General features: G+C 48.7%; 1 protein-coding gene across 2 annotated transcripts in view; it reads right to left on the bottom strand.

The window, feature by feature from the left end:
• The window catches only part of LOC122382401 (N-alpha-acetyltransferase 35, NatC auxiliary subunit-like), a 40980-nt gene that overhangs the window by 4413 nt on the left and 14782 nt on the right, over positions 1-21785 (bottom strand). For both annotated transcript variants that reach the window (XM_043367656.1, XM_043367657.1), the window contains exons 2-10: positions 14344-14446; positions 13970-14118; positions 13221-13447; positions 12548-12707; positions 10728-10932; positions 10213-10394; positions 9413-9607; positions 7788-7928; positions 3019-3197 (exon numbers count right to left, since the gene is read on the bottom strand). In XM_043367656.1, coding sequence (XP_043223591.1) covers positions 3019-3197; positions 7788-7928; positions 9413-9607; positions 10213-10394; positions 10728-10932; positions 12548-12707; positions 13221-13447; positions 13970-14118; positions 14344-14434 — 1529 coding nt within the window. In that variant the 5' untranslated portion in view covers positions 14435-14446. The remainder of the gene's footprint in view (positions 1-3018; positions 3198-7787; positions 7929-9412; positions 9608-10212; positions 10395-10727; positions 10933-12547; positions 12708-13220; positions 13448-13969; positions 14119-14343; positions 14447-21785) is intronic.

The raw sequence follows: 21785 nt of genomic DNA on the forward strand, positions 1-21785 counted from the left end.
CAGCCGAAAGCAAGGAGGCTCCAGCATACTGTCGCTCCACTGTCGCTCGGGTGGTTCGCTGGGATAAATCGGCCCGGGCGACAAACAAGGACCGGACCGCGGCGGGAGCTCGCTCGTCCTTCAATGCGCCAAAGACACGGACGCAGTCGTGGTGCACGGTCATAAACCACGCCAGCCCAGCTCCTTCAGAATTGGCGAGACATGGTCACGCGCACGTGCCCCCGACACGATCCTGGCCCCGAAGTTTATCGCCCTCTGCACTCTCTGAAGGTGACATGCGGCGGCCCCGCCCCAGACGGAGAGGCAGTATCGGATATGTGGGAAGGCATGACATTGGATAAGAAGCTGTCGGGCCTCGGGGGTAAGGTGATGTCGAATTTTATAGAGACAGAATAGGATGGAATTGCACTTTTTGACAACAGTGGATATGTGCGCTTCCCAGGATAGTGTTTGGTCGACCGTCACGCCCAACATCTTCACGGAAGGAGAGGGTGTTAGTATATGTCCAGAGATACTTAAGTGAAAGGACGAGGTTTTCTTAACCCGGCAGGCGGTGGGCCTACCAGCCACCTTCCGCGCGGTGGGGGGGGGGGGGGGCACTTTTTTGCCCCCCCCCCCGTATCTCCGAAACTACTGGACGGATCCGGAAAATTCAAACGGCGTTCGATAGCCCTGTCAAATTTGTCGAGGGAAACCAAATTTCATTGACCTCGGGGTCACCGATGACGTCACAGGTCAGGTCAAAGATAAAATGTTTCACCGTTCACGGGGCTTCTAGGGAAAGCGCTATAACACCGAGTAAAACGCATTTTGTCGAAAATCAGCGATAAGGCGTCAGTTGTCTAGTACATATGTTGCTATTAGAGGTCACTGGTCATACCAGGTCAGGTCACAGGTCAGGTCACCAAAGGTCACCAAGGGTCACCATATGAGCCCAACTTTACTAACGTTATGCGATGCATGTTTTATGGCCAGTTTTTCATTTCCAACTCAATGGTGTTGGTTACAAAACCATCAGGTACGGTTTAGGTCACTTTCTGGTGGAGGTCAGGTCAAGGTCAGGTCAAAAAAGGTCAAATTTCAAAGTTGATATTTTTGCATAAAATGGGTATCGATTCGATGCAGCTCGTCACGGGGAGTCTAATGGTGGTCTTTGTTTTGCGCTACGAGGTCTAGAATTGCTAAAAATTGAGTTTGAAAATTTGACGTCATCAATTTTGAACAGTTTTTTCGCTATAACTTGGCCAAAAAAAGAGGTATCGATCTCAAATTTGGTATGTAGATAGAAGGCGGTAAGGGCTATCACATATATTCTGGTTTTTCCGAAATTCAAAAAACTTTTTGGATTTTTAAGCTATTATATTCAAAAAATCTATTTTTTGATTTTTGGGGGTCAAAATCCAAAAAATTCGAAAAACCGAAATAGCAGTTTTGTAGCCTTTTTAATTCCACACCTTTTATGTCTGAAACATTTTTCTGTATCTCTAAAGCTGTAGGCCTGACAGCTCTTCCCGCGAAACCTTTTTTTGGGTCGAAAATGGCAAAAATGACGTCACTCTGACGTCATTAGCGGCCAACCTATCGTAGCCTTTGGAAAAAATTTTTGGTCACCATGTGCGCTAGCTGCTCCCGGGATGGTACTGAAAGTTTGGTGACGATCGGCGCAGCGGTTCTCGAGATATATCGAAAAAACTAAAGGGGGGGGGCAAAAAAATGCCCCCCCCCCACCGCCTGGAAGGTTAAGGTTGTGGAACTCCGCGGCACTCCAGTAAAATGAGAAGAGGTTTCGTGCCGACACTTCAGCAATGTTTGTAACAGGCTATAGACGCATTAATCAACACTCGTCGATTATTGTGACGTTGGCAACCAACCACTTGGTGTGGGAGCTGTACGTGCACCGGGAAGGGGAGGTCAGAGGGTACACTGACACGCTCAGCTCACAGTCGAGATAGTCAGAGGGACCGCCCTATCCGTGGGCGACGTCCAGATGAGACGCCTGGCTTAGCAGTTAATGCGTTTAAGTCGCGCTCACGGTCACATAGCTGAGATGTTATCGTTGAGTGTCTCATAAATGTCTCGCGCCTCTCCCGCATACCAGAGATGTTTAGCTAGTTCACAAGAATGTCCAAAGGTCACGGCCGCGAAGTGATTCGTCACCACAGACCTGCTCAGTGTTCAGTGACCCCGAAACGCCGCGCGTGCTGAGCGCACTCCAAATGGGACATGACCGCGGCATGTAATGACATTCAGTGAACGCGTGTTTATCGGGACGGTAGTGGGCGCGCAGTGTCAGACATCCATGTCGACACATGTCTCCGCACCGATCGGAAACATTGCATCAGTCACACCGCACACCAAACGGTGACTGGCGGGTTTTTCAGAGCTAAGACATTTTGACGTCAAACGTTACTCAGCTCATCAGAACTGGGTAGAAAAAGCCAGCAAAGGCTAGGTCTTTCCATGAAACGCCAGCTTTCAATCAATCTATGACTAGTTAGTGAGCGATGGCATCTTTCGTCTCGGGATAATAGCCTGGCCGATCAGTGCAGTGGTTACATAAATGCACTAAATACCCTGACGATCAGTGCAGTGGTTAAATGCACTGAGTACCCTGACTCTCGCCCCACCCTTGGTCCTGAAAGAGTGGCAAGGTGTAGTAAAGGATTCACCGCACCGTCACTGTCGGCCGGCCGGGCCCTAGCTTTGAGATCAAAACTACACGTCTGGTTCGACTGAGATTTACGGCTTACGCTAGACATTATCGGGAAGGTTCACGGCTTCCTCGGTTATCAATGCTACTGGGCAGTTTCTAATTTCTATCATATTTTAGTCCGAGGTCATTAGTAAGTCAATGTTAATGGATACGGAATACTGACCAGTTACAGAGGTACTAGGGTGTACGACTGCCATCATGTCTGACCACTGACCAGTAGATGTAGAGATGCTCGTGCGCGTAGAGTTCCAGCTACAGTCGCTGACCAATAGATATACTGGTAACTACACACTCAATTCACCTACCAGTAGATGTAGTGGTACTCGTGGGCGCTGTAAAGCTCCAGCTCGAAGCCCGAGAGCAGGTACTGGATCATGACGCGCAGCACGTGGTACAGGATCCAGGTGGTGAAGCAGACCAGGTGGTGGCGCGCCGGCTCCAGCTGAAGGCACAGCGCGTGCAGCAGCGTGTCCACACGCTCCGCCTGACGGACACAACGGGAGGAGGGGGCGTCAGTCAGGGGGACGGATAGACACCGCCGCTTGGGGAGAGCAGGAACACCGAGGATAAGGGGAAAGGGCCGTGGAGAGGGCCGCCAATCCGACCCGCAGCTTGTGGGGGAACAGAAGGTACAGCAGAATATCTCGCTGAACCTTTAAATTGGTTATTTGAAAATCATGAAAAGATATTGCAATATCATGTGCCACATGTAGCACGAAAGATTGGCAGATTACGTACTGCATTGGACACGAACATAGCTAGAACGAGGAGCAGCGAACGGTTCAGCAGTCGGATAAAAATAGTTACCTATGTTTTGGAAGTCAATGTTTACAACGTAGTGAGCTGAAGATAAAGCGAGCGAGAGAAGGGACGGGAGATAGAAAAGAAACAGCTGGGGTGAATAAATAACCTGCATTTCATCACCTAGTTTCTCTAATACATGAATGATTTCATCCGTGATTAATACATGATCCCCTTTCCCTAATACATTGCAATACCGATGGTGCGGACTGATTCAGTACGGAATCATTATGATGACATCACTCATGGACGGAGTTCGATAAAATGAGTGTTATTTACAGTCACGGAGCCAATACCTAGCAGGAAAGGGGCGTCAAACCAGTGCAGATTGATTACGTTAACGGTGGAGCACATCGGCACCCTAGCTGGCAGGGCAGTTACGAGCTGCTCGCGTGCATCCAAGCCGCTGACTGCCGCCAGTAGCGGCTACCTGCTGACAAATTGCTGATGCTGCGGACCTATTTGGTGACGATCACATATCAGGGTGCCGGTGCATATAGAACGAATCGCAAACGAGACTGATCTCCGGATAACACGATGGAATGCGACTTTTTAAAGGCATAAATCCAGCTGGCATTTTTAGATCTGTCGATACGGGCCGGCAGAATGCAGCCGTCCGTTTTTAGACACGGTTATGAATCTGCTCGGAGCTCTAAGTCGCTCGGCACAGGGGTTCGTCGAAGTCGTGCGAAGCGACTTAGCCAGCGCCCGGCACGCCGTTTCTACGAATGCATTCAAATGATCCCTCGCATTCCTGGACACTGCTAACCTGGTAAGTCGCGGGGATTCTTAAAAATGGCACTGGAAACGAGAATAATGATGCAAGCAACAGCTGGGGCCGAGCAGATTTGTGTAGGCCCCGACAGCGACAAGCCGTGGGCGGAGAAAACGGTAGAAGAAGCCTGTGAAACACCATCTCAGGGAATGCCCTGGCCAGGATTGGGAGCGATCAGGGGCCAGAATTACCAACAGAAAAAATATCCGTCTGCTAGTACTACATATTTCTTTAAAAATCCCACAAGTTTAAACAACCACGCAAAAAAAAAATACAGCTTATGTGAAAACATGTTAGTTAGGCTGGCTGATAGGCTGATATTATTTTCCATATCAGTGGTTATTTTTCCACGTGGCCGGCGAAATTCGCGAGCGGCTTTAGGCAAAAAGAAAACCATAACCGGCAGTTCTTTCTTTTGGTAAAAATGGTCTCAGGCCTCCGATCTTCTGTCGCTGTGAGGACAGTCGGCAGAAACTGTCAGAAATTCTTGGACCGATTCAGTGCAGTACTTAGTTTTAACTCTTACAGCACACCGGTGTTGAAACCTCCGTTACTCTATCCGCTGACAGACTTCTGCCGAAGGACCCGCATTATCTTTCGCCTCAAGAGAGGGACTACAGTAAGCCCTCACCTTCAGGGAACTTGCTAAGCCTTGGCCGACAAGTCCGGGTCACCGGCACCGGCACCGTCCTACCCTCATCACGACACCCTCTTTAATTTACTTGGCTCCGTTATCACGGTTCGTCGGAAAGTCATTTCATCCACAAAAGAAACGAAATATACCATTCGAAAGCTGACGGAAGGCTGATTACAAAAATATAATTTCTATCGAAATCGTACGATGGCCTTTTTCAATAATTGTGTTTTTGTAAACACGTAATAATTTTTTATTCAACGAGCTACTCAGGACATTCTTGAATGCATAGGCATGTTTTTCGTTTTCCAGTGAAAGCTGAATGCATAAAGAACAATATGTAGCGAAAAATATTCTCAACTATTAATATGCGCCTCTCACAACCGGCGACAAGGCGCAATCACACAACTCAGTGTCACGATGGATCAAAGTAGCTGTAAGCCACACAAAAGCGTGAAATGACCCTTATCGACTCGCAGACCCGGCGCTCTCGGCTGTCTGACGGGCCACGGAAGGGACGTTCGGCTGTCGCCCTACTAAACGGATGTCATATTTGTTAGTTCAACGATTCAAGTCGGTACTTTAGTTGTTCAGGATACCTGAGAGGAAGATTCATTGCTGTCATTTTCACATCATGTATCGAATTTGCATTTGTTGATGTCTACTTTGCTCCATTCAGCTAGGCATTGTGCCCATATAAGGAAAGTTGGCCGCGCTGAGCTATCAGAGGTTGTACCGGCCTCAGCTGGGCTGGTGGGGATAGCGCCCGGCGGGGCGGGGCGAGCTTTTGACTGGTCGCAGGGCCGAACAGCTGTCACTGGTACAGCCTCTGACAGTAAAACCCCGCTAACTTTCCCTGCGCGGGTAGTGAGCGCAGCGGGACTGAGCAAAACCTGTATAAGAAAATGTAAATTAACACGCGCAGTGGAAGGGTTGCGAGTACTACGCCCAGTGGAAGGGGGGGGGGGGCGGATGTCGCCCCCCCCCCCTAAGATCTCAGCTCCCACTGGAGCTAGAAAGACGAAATTTGGAGGGTAGGTGGGGGCCCAGGGGAACTCTGTTGTGTGTGAATTTCATGACCCTAGGTCAATATCTTCAAGGTCAAATGAGGTCAAAAGTGGTCAAATCTGCCATATTAGCGACTTTTTTGCGTTTACACGCCGATAACTCAAAAAGTTACCGGCCGATTTTCTTTTTTCTTTCATTATACGAAAGAACATACATTTGTGAGTATGTATGATGAATTTCTTGTTAATCCAACAATAAATATGGCAGTTAGAAGCCTGCTAAGCGTAAGATGTCGCCGGCTGAAGCGGGATCGGCGGACGCGGGAAACGCGGCAATCACAATTTTGTGTTTACACACTCATAACTCAAGTTGTTACCGGCCGATTTTCAAAATTCTTTGACCATAAGATTGCCTGTACATTTCTTAGTCTTCTCACAAAATTTGACGCGAATCGAATGTAATCAGCGGTAAGGAGCGCGATGTAAAGACGGAACCATCCCGCCCCGGCACAGTCTACAATTCAGGCGGCGCGTAACGTCTAGCGCCGGCCGCCGCGCCGCCGCGGCGGCAGGATGTTTGACTTTACACCGCTATTACTAGAAAAGTTGTGACCCGATTTTTTTATTTCTTGCATGAGAAGATCTGCAGTTCAATTCTGGACAGGTAGCCAAAATTTCACATTAATATCATGTTTGCGGCGCGAGTTATTGGCGAAAAAACAGGAGGGGTGGGCGAAATCCGCCCCCCCCCCTTCCACTGCGCGTGTTAAAGCATGTTGTAATTCTAGCAGAAGAATGAACATTCTTCGCAGGTATCCTGAATAGCCTTGATAACGATATGGACCGTTAAACAAACAAATTTGACACTTGTTAAGCAGGACGAGACCCGAACGTCCCCTCCGTGGCTGTCAGACGGGCCGAGAGCGCCGGGTCTGCGAGTCGATAAGGGGCATTTCACGCTTCTGTTTGGCTGAATTTGATCCATCGTGACGCTCAGTTGTGTGATTGCGCCTTGTTGCCGGCTGTGAGACACGTATACTCATATTTGAAAATATTTTATTGCTGCATTTTGTTCTTTTGGCATTCAGCTTTCCCTGGAAAACGAAAAAACATGCCAATGATTCCAAGAATGTCCTTGACGGTCCGTTCATTAAAAACTATTACGTTTTTATAAAAACGAAGTTTTTGAAAAAGGCCATCGTAGATTTTGATAAAAATAACATTTTTTGGAATCGACTCACCGTCAGCTTTCGAATGGTATATTTCGTTTCTTTTGTGGATGAAATAACTTTCCGACGAATCGTGTAACTCGCACGATACTCGTTTTTCTAGATCATGTTTCGCTCGGCATGCACGCGCCAGGCGGTGTATCGGACTTAAGTCACAATAATGCGAGCAATTTAATGTTATTGAAAACTCCGTCTCGAAAGACAGTGCGGAATGAGACACAACTGCAGTAGCAAGAATCACAATCATTCCCCCCCCCCCCTCCCTCCCCTCCCACGCAACTACCACAGACGGACACCGTTTCTGTAGCTTCCCTCCAGTATCAGGGCAAGATAATTCGACAGTCACGCGACTCCTAGCTCATCCACGAGTCACCCCAGCGATACCACATCGGCGCGTTGCCTACGGCACATGCATACTTTGCCCATACTTGGCCATTCCAAAGAGGCACGACCCGTGTTGTAGGGCGCGGAAGGAGCTCTCCATTCCCAGCCGTCTTGCCAAACTTCTATAACCCAAACAGAATACCTCAGCGTCAGCACACCCGGCCCTCATACGTGCCACATATCCTCCTATTGCCAGCCAAGTTTGTGCTCCCCGCGGCGCGACCCAGCTCCCTCGGTGTCCTACCTCCTCCTGCAGCCCGGCCAGGTCAGCCAGCACCATCTCGAGTTTCTGTCGCTGCCGCGCTCGGTTGTGACCGGCCACCTGGAGCAGCTGGTAGAAGGCCGCCTGGCACCGGCACATGAACATGTCCACCGCGTCCTTGGCCTGAGGGCAGGATACATTAGGTCACATCAGTGTACCCAGGGTCACATCAGCACACACGGTCACACTGCCGACGCACGAACGCATCCATCGTGTTCATGGGCCGAAGACAGCATGGTCATTGGCCATTGGTCATTGGTCAGTCAGTGCTCACTATGGCACACTTACGATCACAGCGGCACTCACACTGTCACAGAATACACCAGCAGTTACTGCAGCGATACACACAGTATGGCCATACCGGGAGCACCCATCAGTCACAGCTGAGCGACACACCCACAACCCACACCCGTCATCACGTCGATAAACCCACGGTTACACCAATAAATCCAGAGTCACATCAGTGTACAAACGGCATGCAAAGCGCCGACAGACTAGGCCAATGGGGCGTTTTTACACGAGTCCCACAAAAGGGGATAAAAAAAGTGTGGACGAATTTTGACAGCACTAAAAGGAGGTGTAAAATGCCTGTGATATGCGTTTTTGTGCTTAGGTACGGTACCTAAATGGATCGTAAAAGGAGCATGTGCGTCATCAGCCATCAAAATTTGCATATCTGACATCAAAAAGCGGAAAATATGAATCCATTAGCAGATTCTTGCGAATGAATAACAATAAAAACGCATTCATCCCTAACAACACAATGAACTTTTGGCAGGACAACGAAATGGAATGTCTTGAGGAGACGGTGTGGACAACGAAACAACATAATATAGACATGCCAGGACAGGGCCGTGAAATGTTTCGTGGGAGCACACAATCAACAATAGTCCGAAACTGCGAGCGCTCGAGGACAACTGACATCGCAGAGTCACGATATTATTGCGGACTGAATGTGACGGAGTATCCTCTCCGAGAAACCGAGACGGCAGCCGCCGGCCCACCTGGCAACCGAGCCGCACAACAACATAACATTCACAGAATCGCATATCTCCGGCAGCAGAAAAGGAACAAAAAATGGGCATCCGCTCGGCAGCTGGGGAACCCGGACAGACTGAGATTACACTGATCAGCGTGGCCGCCTGGTAACGTGCTTCGCGATTCCTGAATTCTAGGAATGGCACTAACCTTTGACGTAAGTAAGCATACATAAAACTAGCATCCGAGCTGGAATCAACGATAAAATGTTGCACTTGTAAATCCGAATTTTTAAAGGTCCATCTCGGTATATTCAGTAGTCAAGACAGGTTGCAGAGTTTGATGAAGTTTTTAGCATTCAAGAGCGCTTTCTTATCTCTTTTTTTACTAATCTTATCCTACATCGCAGCTTATGCTTACTAACACTAAACAGCGTACTGGATACTTAGTGACTTGTCGCATGATTTGTTGTTCAACATGGTTGCATTTATCATATCACTCATTTCAAATAGCGACTGCAGACTGTACGATTTCTAGTCTTTTCTACCGCACTTTTTATTCATGCTAACACATGCCCCCACACCTCTCCCCCACACACCCAAGCTTCCCTCCCTCCCTCATCCCCGTACCTTTTCATTGCCGAGTACCGGTGATCTGGGCGCCAGTGAGGGCGGCGCGATGAAGGCGCGCGCTGCCTGCAGCAGCGTCTGAGCTCCAGCCGGGCTCGGTCGGCTGCTCAGGCCGTGCAGAGGCTCGGCAATCACAAACAGCACCGTGCGAGAGAACACGCACGGCTTGGTGGCGCTGAACGCCTGCATGTAGTCCTGCAGGCGGTGAAGGGCCGGAGAAAACAGTCACTAAGAGGGGCGAGAGAGGGCGCGAGGTCATATCGGGGGGAGGGGAGGCTGTCAAACATCGGTCATAGCGGAAGACGAAAGGCGGGGTGACCGGTCACATAAGGGGACGATAGGGAGCGGAGTGATTCTTCATACCGGGGGAAGACGGGTGGGCCCTACGCAGAACGACTTGGATAGTGGTGCACGGTGCTACAGCACAGCGAAACAGTCACGAAACAACAGGTGGATATTAACCAAAGTACGCCTACCAAGACTGGTCCCAGATATACAACTTTTCGGTAATACGTTGCCATTCGAAGTCCATACATACAAAAAGTGTCCCTCTTCATCTTACCAGTCTTCAACCAATTGTGTTGCTTGATGACACAACAGCTGCAGGCGGCACAACATTACGATTTTTATCTGATTTTCTTGAGCATGCTACAGTCAACTTACTCCTTCCTTTCTCAACCCAACACAGCCTCTCCCCTCACTCCACCCTCCAAACGGAACGACAGGCAGTCCCAAGCACAGACCAGGTCACGATGATACAACAAAGCCAACCCCACCGCCTCCCGGCCTCCACCACCCACCATGAGCGCGTGCAGGTGTTTGCACTCGAGCACGGTGCGCAGCCGGAGCAGCCGGTCCAGCAGGGCGGTCAGCTCGTCCATGGTAGCCGGTAACGCACGCAGCCGCGGGTAGCGGGGGAACGCCGGCGGTAGCTGTCGCTGGTTCAGCAGCGGGTCGAAACCCATCGTCACCAGGTGGCCGCCTGTCGACAGAGGGCAACACCGGGAATGGTTACGTAGGGGGCCGCAGCTGGGTGTCAGAGGGAGAGCAGGAGCACAAATGGGTGCGTGATTTATACTAGAAAACGAGCCGATGCCTGAAATATTCTGCGTAATAAGGGTCACAGTTTGGTGACTGCTGACTCATTTATAAGCCAGCTGTAATCAGCATAAACACAATGTAACAAAGCTTAAGAAAAAGTTGCTAAGTGGAGACTGAGACTAACAACTCTATTATAATACAAAGCGGCAACAGCAGTCCATTTAGAAATCAATCAGTGTTTGGTGGTGGCGCTAAATAAGTCTGATGTACGCACCTTTGGCCGCCTGTTCCACCTGTTCGTAGCTGGCACCCATGGGGCACGTATTCTTCAGCACCGGCAGCAGCTCCTTGGCCGAGGTGAGCGCCTTCCACGCCTCCTCCAGACCCTGGTTCTCCTTTTTTGAGAAGGCTAGCACAGCTTGAAACAGGCAGCGAAAGAACTTTAACCGCGCTTGTACCGCGACGAGCTCTTCGGTTTCCTATGGGGAGAAGGCGGAGCACGTAAGTTCGTCCCAAGCTTAACCCGCGCCCCGTTGGGCTATGCCGAGCAACGCGCCCTGTTGCGGGGGGGGGGGGGGCAATTTGCCCCCCCCCCCCCTAAGATCTCGAAAACCACGCAACCTAGCGACAAGCGGCAAACGGTGTTGGATAGACCTTGTGACCCAATTTCATTGACCTAGGTCAAACCGATGACGTCACAAGTCAGGTCAAAGGTCGAATTTTCACCGTTTACAGGCATTTCAAGAAATGCGTTGTAAAATCGAGTAAAATGCATTTCATTGAAAATCATCGATGGGGAAATGTTCTTCAAACACATATTTTGCTATTTGAGGTCACTGATACCAGGTCAGGTCACTGAGGGTCACAATATGAAAATATCACGTGATGCATGTATTATGGTCCATTTTATATGCCAAATACGATCATGTGGGTCAGGCAGCCTTTGGGGTCAGTTAAGATTATGTTCTGGTGAAGGTCAGGTCAAGGTCAGGTCAAGGTCAGGTCAAGGTCAGGTCAAGGTCAGGTCAAATTTCAAAGCTGATATTTTTGCATAAAATGGGTATCGATTCGATGCAGCTCGTCACGGGGAGTTCAATGGTGGTCTTTGTTTTGCCCTACGTGGTCTAGAATCGCTAAAAATTGAGTTAAAAAATTGACGTCATCATTTTTGAACAGTTTTTTCGCTATAACTTGGCCAAAAAAACGAGATATCGATCTGAAATTGGGTATGTATATAGAAGAGCGCAGGGACTATCACATATATTCCGGTTTTTCGAAATGCGGATTTATTTTGCATTTTTTTAGTTTTTCTTTAAAAAATCAATTTTTTGTGAATTTTTGGGGGTCAAAAACCCAAAATTTTGAAAATCTGAGATAGCAGTTTTGTAGCGTCGCTTTTTGTCTACATGACTATGTAAAGAACTTTGAAATTGCTTGGTAAATGTAGATTTGGTGAGCGTTTCAAGATTGCATGTTTTTTGCTCATTTTTGCTCGAACATGACTTTAGTTTGACCTCAATAACTCCTGACCTAAGGTGACCTAAGACTTGAAATTTTGTGTAAGGTGTCAAATTGATGCCCGGGAAGGTACTGAAAATTTGGCTTCGCGCCGCCGTTTTCTTGCTATTCAGGAAAAACCACAGGGGGGCAAATTGGCCCCCCCCCCCCCAACGGGGCGAGGGTTAAAAGTTTGCCTTCAACTGTGGCGCAGCCTCGACAAGGACCAGTGAGGGCAACCGATCCAGGCGACGTCTATCTTTGTGTCATTCAACACGAAAATACCATCAGTCCCCACAGCATAACCACTGACCGCTCGCCACACAAGCCTCCTACACAGTGTGTCATCTCAATCGAAAACTCTCCTTAATCCCCTGCCTCCAATACTGACCTCACTAACTGACTGACCTGACCTGATGCTTATTGGTCATTGCTCTAGCGTCTTTCCCATCTCCCTTCTAGCAGCCGTGTCTTCTCACCTCCCTAGCGTCTCCTACTCAACCTTTGTCATGAAATTGTCATGAAATATTCTGATTCTGATTCTGATTCTTTAGCTTCTCCTACTCACATTCCTAACGCATCCTCCGGCCTTCTCACCTCTCTGGCAGCCGTGTCTCCCGCCTTGCGTCTGGCTCGCAGCTCGCGCGTCACGTCCTCCTCCGCCTCCCGCAGCATACCGACTGCGCGCAGAGGCGTCACGCCCGTCCGGTCGGGCAGCGACTGCGGCTGGAAGTCCTCCTCCTCGTACAGTAGCGCTCTGGCGAATCGCACAGGAAAAGGAGGGTTGACGGTCAGCGGAGTTTGGTTTACAGCACTCTACCGACGTTGATCAGCACTCGGCGGTGTCAGACGGACCCACGACTCACGAGGCAGCAGGCTCGACATGACTGGTAAGCTTACAGAGGTCGATAGTATAGTGGTATGGTATACTGTGCTTATAATGCGGCTGCTCCCCGAGCTATGGCAAGTGAACGAAATAAACCAAGCATAAGTGCCTACTGGCACTACCCAGTCGCAAGACGACGTTGAAAAGAAACACTAATTGGCATAACTATGATACCACTTTGATATTACTCGATGCTAGGTAAAATAAAGAAGCAGAACATTCATATGCATATTTTCATATGTTGTTAACACTGCTAGTGCTAGCCATCATTCATTACCTAATATCCCATATTTGATACAAAATAACGGACCTCCACCCCAGCCCACCAGCCTCGCACCAGTCCTTGCCAGCGCCGCCAGCCCTCGACCACGTCACATCACTTACACCTGGACGAGCAGCTCCGAGATGGTGTTGACTAGCTGGATGGTGGCGACGCTGAACGCCTTGACACACCGGTCCTGGATGCTGTGGGGCGCCTGCAGGTAGGCGTTGGTGGACACGGTCTGCGTGAGGCTGTGTCCCTCCAGCCAGGAGAGCAGGTAGGCCAGCGACGTGTCCATCACACCGAGCTGCTCGCGCGGCGTCAGGTCGGCCGTCTTCAGCAGGCCGTCCTGTGGGGTCGAGTGGAGAGGAGTCAGTCGGTGAGGGGTCGACAAGGGGAGCAGACGGGTCAAGAGGCACAGCAGAGCAGGGGCGGGAAGGGGACGGCAGGAGTGGGCTAAGGGAGAGCATGGAGGGAACAGTGGACCCCTCCATCCGCACTGACTTTCGGGGGGGGGGGCGACTGTGGGGTGTGGCAGGTCAAACTAAGAGGTGGAATTATGGTGAATGAAATGTATTTACGATCAAGAGCAATCCACAATCGGCGTGGCGATTACACTCCGACCATTCTAGCGGTCAGCCAGCCAATGGGACCAGCCAATCGATAAGTAACAGCGGATGAGTCGGCCGGTTACCGCTTTCCAACAAAAAAGGACTGATCGGTACTAGAAATGGGACCAGTCGGTTAAAGAAATGAGACCCCGGTCGGTAACAGCGGAATATCAGACCAGCTGTAACAGCGGACCGGGCCAGCCGGTGACTGCGGATCAGCTCACCCTCTATCAGTCCACTGCGTATATTCGGCGCCTCACCTCGACCGCCTGCTGGAAGCTGCGGATCTGTCGCTGCGACGAGTTGCACAGCATGCCCACGTCCATCTTGGGGTCCATCATCTCGATGGCCGACATGGCGTCGAACAGGCCGAACATGTCATCGTGCACCAGCTCTCCGAGCTTCAGATCTGAAACAGCAGGCTGCGCGGTCAGCGCGGCCGGACGACTGCGGAGCTGCTAACAATGGGTAAGTGCGCGATGCTAGACGTGACTTACCCTAATCGGTGATTTATAGGACAGGACTACACAGTAAACAACGAGCTAGACAACAAATGTCAAGCATTCGCCGGAATACAAAGCTCACAAACGCATCAAAGACAAATAAAAGTGTATACCATTCAACTCAAACGTACCTTTACATGCGTTAAGGAAGTCATCAGTGATGTCTGTCCAGTGGTATTCAACTTCAGTGGGCTCAGGTGGAGCTGATGGTGCCAAATCCATGTCTACAATTCTCTGAAAAGAAAAAATCACACATAAGATAGCAGCATATCCATCAAGGGTAAGGGGTAAAAAATGACGGGAAATCAGGGGATTTACGTATCGACTCATGACCTTCCGAAAAGCCCTTGGACATAACTAAACCGTCCTCCTAGGTAAGTAATCAAAATTGTTTTGTCGACTTTCGTCATCTAGACATAATATATCATAGGCACTAAATAGTTGAATGACTCGGTAGGTTAAGTTAGGTGAGGTTGGACTACATTACTCTAGTTTAGTAGGTTAGGCTAGGTCAGGTCAGGTTAGGAACCTAACCTAAGCTTACATAACCTAATCTAACCTGACCTAACCTAACCTGCCTACTAACCTAAAGTAATGTAGTCTAACCTCACATAATTTAACCTACCAAGCTATTTCAACTATATAGTACCTAATACCTATGGTACATTATATTTTTATTTGTCCAATGTCCCAGTGTTTGTCATTTGTGATGGGAAACGACATTCAGATGAAAATATTCTTTTGTTTTCACTCAAACCTCCAACTTTTAAAGACAATTTTCCACTCACAATTTTACCCCCCCCCCCCCCCAACAATTGACCCCCCAGGTCAGGTCAATGACCGAAATGTCAGGAAAATCGGGACCTGTCAAAGCTTCATAAAGTGAGGTTGTTCGGGTGTCTTCGGGTGCTCATCACGAATTTCATGCCAGTTTTGATCACATACGATGTCTTCATGAATTTGGGCCAAGTCGGGACAAGTCAGGTCAGGTCAATCAGTACGCGTCCTGCCGGATATTCATAGTAAACAACCACTGACAGCTTCGTAGCATGTTAAGAATTACGATTGCACCAAAACAACTTCGTGAATGTTCAAATGGTTGCTAATTTCGAAATCAGTTCCAAAAGTAGCATACTACCTAACATATGTCATATTCAACTTGGAAAAGTGAACCAAGGTCATCAAAGGTCAATGACCTGACCTGATCTTCACATGGCCTTGGTGCCCACCATAATGCATGGGACCAACACCATTTCACATTTTTGAACGTTTAAAACCAGTAAACATATGTCAAAACCAGTACCTAACATATGTCATATTCAACTTGGAAAAGTGAACCAAGGTCATCAAAGGTCAATGACCTGACCTGATCTTCACATGGCCTTGGTGCCCACCATAATGCATGGGACCAACACCATTCCACATGTTTGAACGTTTAAAACCAGTAATACGCTTTTCGGGCGAAGAACGAGCGAGCGAGAGAGTGTCCCTGCACGTGTGCACCTGCAGTAGCACTCTAACCACAATGCATGGGAACGCATTGCCTGGTGCTAAGTTTCGCCGAAATCGCCCCAGTTATATCACAGAGTTATTGTAATGGAAACAAATTTGAAACCTTTTTTGCATTATGCATGCAGCATGTGCAGTGGGGGTGACCCACATGCATCGAAAGTATCCGATGTTTGGAAGAGGGGATGCAACTACCCTAGACAAATTGCCGCAAGTCAAGGTTGACCTGAGCATTATTTGCTCACTGTTTTTTTCCCCTTTACATTTTAACCCCCAACCCGCTGGGGGCCATGGATTTCCACGCCCTGCTGGAGGGGGGGGGGGGGTGTTTGAACACCCCTTTTAACCCTCGCCCGCACATGCCATTTTCCCATCCTAGAACGCACATGGGGGGGGGGGGGGGTTGCCACCCCCCCCCCCGCGCCATTTCGTTCCTGTTGGAGATAGAGCTTAGCGGTAAAAACCAAAAAGATTCTTTGGGAAGGGACGAATCCAATGATACCCAGTTTTACCTTCTCAGGTCAGTCATTGACCTTCCAGGTCAGGTCAAACTAAAAAATGTTGCTGTTTTGGGTCACCGTTGGATATCAAGTGCGCTGCTTATCATATACCGATGACGATGCCGTTTTCTGGTGCCAAGCCAGCTAGAACCTCTTTGTCACACTACCCGACCAGGTTTTTGCTGCTGAGGTCATTTCAGGTCAAGTTAGGTCAAGGTCAGTTATATGTGTTTGTATGTCTGTGTGTGTCTGTGTGTATACTGATGTGTGCACCGATTGTTTATGTGTCCATATTACATGAAATCGTGATCTGAGAAGCTTTTACCAAAAATGCAGTCAAAAAAATTCACAAAAAAGTTAATTCCGCTTGCCTAAAACGCAATTATCTTAGATGACCTAGGTTGACCTTGACCTTGACCTTGACATCTGTACATCGTCGAACAACATGTTCCATGATAGGTGGGAGGTAAGACTGGCAAAAAAGGCCGAAATCAAGGTGTCAAAAGCTCACAAGGCCCATAGCCAACGCAAGATGTTGAGAATTGGCCATTTGGGTCATGACATGACCTGAAAAACAAGGTCATATCTCCGAAACCAAAAAACACAGAAACTTGAAATTTTCAGTGGACATCCAGAAAGGATAGAGGAGCAGCTATACGAAAAATCAGCCTTCTAGCTCTAAAAATGTTGAGTGCAGAGCAGAAAGACTACCTGGGGGGGTGGCAACCCCCCCCCCCCCCCCTCATGTGCGGGCGAGGGTTAAATCGGCTCCTGGGCCACGTAGCGATACGCGGAAGGCGGTGTTCGAAAGAGCGCCAAAAATAATGACGAAAACATTTCGGTCACTTTTTTGGGTCAGGTCAAAGGTCAGGTATTTAGAGGTCATTGAACGCAAAATTTCGCCAATTTTCAGGTCGAGTGTGGACTATTTCCAAGAAGCCAACGCATAACTTGGAAACCAAGAGAGCCACGGTGCCGTGGAAAAGCGCATTCGATAGCCCTATTAACGTTATTTCTGAGCATTGCCCTCAGATTTGAACTGGCGTCAACGGTTTGCCTGTAGGGGGCAAAAACTGCCAAAATGGCCGATTTTTTCGGAAAGTTTTTCTGCAATAACCTTTGACCCAAGCCTTGCACGAGTTTGCCTTTACCGGCATCGTGTTCCTCTCGTCAAGACGCATCGAATGAACTATAGTTTGACATTGAAAGGTCAACTTGAAAATTTGACCTCAGGTCAAGGTCATGACTTGACCCGAAAGGGTCATGTCGAATATCAGTCGATCCGTATCGTCGAGCTTAACACATCCAAGGCGCTTTCATCGCTCTAGTGTGCCTCTATCAAAAGTTCTTTGTGAAAAACTGAGCTTGGGGCCAGTGTGGGCGGGACTGACGTGGGACGTAACCCTCACTGCGCATATGTGCTGCTGTATGCTGCAGCATATTTTATTTTGGCTGCACAGTCAAACAGTCCTTAGATAAGGTTGAGTCAGGTTAGATTGTTTTTCATGTACTTGGACTTTGTTTTCACATTCACCGAAGTCTTACAAAAAAAAAAAAAAAAACAGAGGGCTGTTCACGGGCCCTGTGTGCGGTCGGACCGCACACAGCCTCCAAGCTCCGCCCACTGCGTCCCTACGTCAGCCTTCCGTCACCGCACACAGCGACCGCTGTGGCCGGTCGGGACTGGCCACAGCGGACCGTCCACCGCACGCAGCCGTGACGTCAGAGCCGCCTACCCATCCCCTACCCCCACGCCTGCTGGACGCACCGCACACACCGCACGCAGCAGTGTGTGGTGCCCGTGAACACCCCTCAGACCAAGATTTGCACTAATCAAATTTGTCTAGTTATGGAGCAAGCAAAGCAAGCAAAATCTTTGATAGATTAACAGAAATTTCTGAGTATGAGCAGGCGGCCGGCCGACCGTGCGGATACTTTTGCGAGGCTTATATATCTCAGCGACCATTTGACCGATTTACATGAGGCAATTTTGAAGGGTAGCTGCATTCCTTCTACCAAGTATTGGACTGTTCCCGATGCATGTGGGTGGCCCTTGTGCACGTGCCACATGCAAAACGAAAAGGTGTCAGTTGTGTAACAATTGCAATATCTCTGTAACTACTGGGCTGATTACGGAGCGAGCGAAGCGAGCGGAGTCTCATACTGAATTAAGGGAAAATCCTGAGTATGAGCGGCCGGCCGGCCGGCCGTGGGGACGCTCTTCAAAAGCTAATATCTTAGGAACGGGACATCCGATTGACAAGCGGTCTTCTTTACTGAATGTCACTTGGACGTAAAAGTTCTGTGGTGTGATGGCCACCATGCGTTCTTGCCAACCACCGCACGTGGCGCGTGGTAAAGTTGGACATTTTTTAAGAACCCCCAAAATTGCAACCTCAATAACGGCACAACGGTTGGGCCGATTGAATTGAAACTCGGTACACAGTTAGGTCTCCATCAGATAATTCATCTGCATGTGTTAAGGTTGGGGTGCTACAGCACGTGCGCACGTGCAGGGGGCGCTCCCAGATCTCGAGAACGGCTGGGCCGATTGCGCTCAAATTTGGTACACGGTTGGGGACCAGTTAGTAGGGTGCCGTGCAAAAGTCAGTTTGGACCCCGCTTGCACGTGCGCACGTGCAGTGTGCCGCTTCCAGATCTCGAGAACGGCTAGGCCGATTGCGCTGAAATTTGGCACATCGCTAAAGACCGGTTAGTAGGGTGCAGTGCACAAGTTAGTTGGAGGTACCCCCTCGCAATTTCGCACGTGCAAGGCCCATCCTCTCGCTCGCTCCGTTGGTCGCCCAAAAGGCGTTTTACTGGTTGCACTGAAAGTTAGCATGTACGTGGGCAGCCACTAGGCAATGCATATCCATGTACAGGGACCCGCAGTTGCTACTGTACACATATATTACCAGTAAAACGCCTTTTGGGCGAAGAACGAGCGAGCGAGATAGTGAGCCCTGCACGTGCGGAAGGGCGAGAGGGTACTTCCAATGGGCTTGTGCAAAGCACCCTTCTAACCGGCCGCTAGCGGTGTGCCAAATTTGAACGCAATCGGCCCGGCCGTTCCTGAGATCTGGAAGCGGCATTCTGCACGTGCGCACGTGCAAAGGGGGCCAAACTGACTTATGCACGGCACCCTACTAACTGGTCCCCAACCGTGTACCAAATTTGAGCGCAATCGGCCCAGCCGTTCTCGAGATCTGGGAGCGCCCCCTGCACGTGCGCACGTGCAGTAGCACCCCAACCTTAACACATGCAGATGAATTATCTGATGGAGACCTAACTGTGTACCGAGTTTCAATTCAATCGGCCCAACCGTTGTGCCGTTATTGAGGTTGCAATTTTGGGGGTTCTTAAAAAATGTCCAACTTTACCACGCGCCACGTGCGTTGGTTGGCAAGAACGCATGGTGGCCATCACACCACAGAACTTTTACGTCCAAGTGACATTCAGTAAAGAAGACCGCTTGTCAATCGGATGTCCCGTTCCTAAGATATTAGCTTTTGAAGAGCGTCCCCACGGCCGGCCGGCCGGCCGGCCGCTCATACTCAGGATTTTCCCTTAATTCAGTATGAGACTCCGCTCGCTTCGCTCGCTCGCTCGTAACCAATTTAGAATTGCGCTATTATTTGCTAAGTGCTGGCCATTGGAGAAAGGAAATGTAGCGCAAAGTATGGAGGAATAACACATGTTTGCTCCTAGGACGTATGTTTTGTATAATTCCTCTTACCGCAACAGATATTCTTCCAAAACTACAATCGTGCTATTTTTCCGTGCCGGTTGCCTCCCCAGAGCCCGTCCTTGGTATCGCCTATAGCTTCCGTTCCCGCTACGTGAATGAAAGTCAAGTGACTACTACAGGTTTGCGCTCAGTACTAACACACCTAGCCCGAGGGCCGGTCCGTAGCGGGGAGGGGTAGAACGCCTGAGCTCCAGCGCAGTGGAGATGGTGGTGGCCCGTATCATAAAGAGGCAGCCGTAAGCAGAACTACAATTGCCGCAGTATAAGATTATGATCAAGTTTTCTTTAAATGTATTGATTGATAAGAAAGTGCAATGCTTATCCGATATAATAAAACGGTGTCCAAGGCCTTGGAAGAACTATAAAACATATTCAGCAACGTATAAATTTCTGATACAGGCCATGACCTTTCACCTTGCCTCCGGGGAGGACCGCTCAGGAAGCCACATACCGAACGAATCGAGGCCTCGCAGCGCGGCGGCAGAGGAGGTGGATAAACTATCGCCAGATCTTTCGGTTACTTATGTTTCCAGAAGAAGGAGGGGGGGGGGGTGGAGGGTGAGGGCTGTTTTCAACCCACTCACCAATCCTTTCCTTACTTATAGCTTACCGAAAAAAATGCAACACAATGGTGGCCGTCACGAGATGTAGCGAAGAGTGCCTCAGCCACACCGGTTTTGAGTAAACTTTAAGCATTGGAATTCAGGCCAGTGATCCTGAAGCATTATTTTATTTTTGTCGTGCATAAATGTGCATTATTTTATTTTTTGTCTGGGATGACGTGGTCTAAGTTAATTGCGAAGAAACGGTTTTAGTTTCAGAACATTTATGAGGCTAGTCGCGCCAAATAGTTATACGTTTGTTGTAAAATGTCAAATAGAATGTTGACGTGCTATCCAGATGATAGAATTTATTTGACACAAGAAGTCAAAAAAGTGACATCGTTAGTCATCCTGCATACCTATAAATCGATTCGTCACCTTGGTTCGAGCTCAATGTTCTTTTCGCGGATGATCGGTTTCGTTTTCTTTTCTTTTTTTGGGGGGTGGGACAGTTTATGAGCCAGTAACCACCCTCCCCAGTCCCCCAAACAACAATTGTTGACAAATACTGTGATGGCCTAAAAATGCCCTCAATGGGGTTGGGAACTCGATTTTTTAAGAATGTATAGAAATGATCAAACTATTTTCGCAGAATTTATGGTGCATACAATTTCCTAATAAAATCATTATGCTGAGAGAAATGGGGGAAGACAGATAGAAAACATATTTTTTAAAGTTCTTGAAAAAGACGCTCTTGATGCTGTTACGTCACATGTAACCTTCTGCGGTTGACAAATAATGGCGCATCTGGCGCACCACCGATTACATGTTATTTCTATGTGTGAAAGAGGTTGTTTGTTTCACTCTGCCATTCGCGATGTTTTTAGCTTTAAATTATGCTAAAGCATTCACGGATGAAAGGTTCAGTGTCAAAAATTGATGCGTCTGCCGTGTACTGTTCCCATTTAACATTGAGCGCGTGGTAAACATTTTGTGAACCTCGAATTTTCAAATGAAAAACATGATGAATCGGAAGATGCTGAAGGGCAAAAGCCTTTCCAATACGCATTTGGCCTAATTTACAATTAACATTTTAACATTTCTCTAATCCTAATAATAATTTCTTTGTTCTTTTTCATAAAAATAGCTTAAGGCGTTGAGAACCGAGGTAATTTCTATCTACCGTGCCTTAACTTACCAGCAACAGCAATCTTTCTACGCCCTACGGTGGCAAGGGAGACTGTGAAAGAAGCGTAAGATGGATTCTAAACAAT

The sequence above is a fragment of the Amphibalanus amphitrite genome, unplaced genomic scaffold (assembly GCF_019059575.1).
Source record: "Amphibalanus amphitrite isolate SeventyFive unplaced genomic scaffold, NRLGWU_Aamphi_draft 000139F_arrow, whole genome shotgun sequence".
Taxonomy (NCBI): domain Eukaryota; kingdom Metazoa; phylum Arthropoda; class Thecostraca; order Balanomorpha; family Balanidae; genus Amphibalanus; species Amphibalanus amphitrite.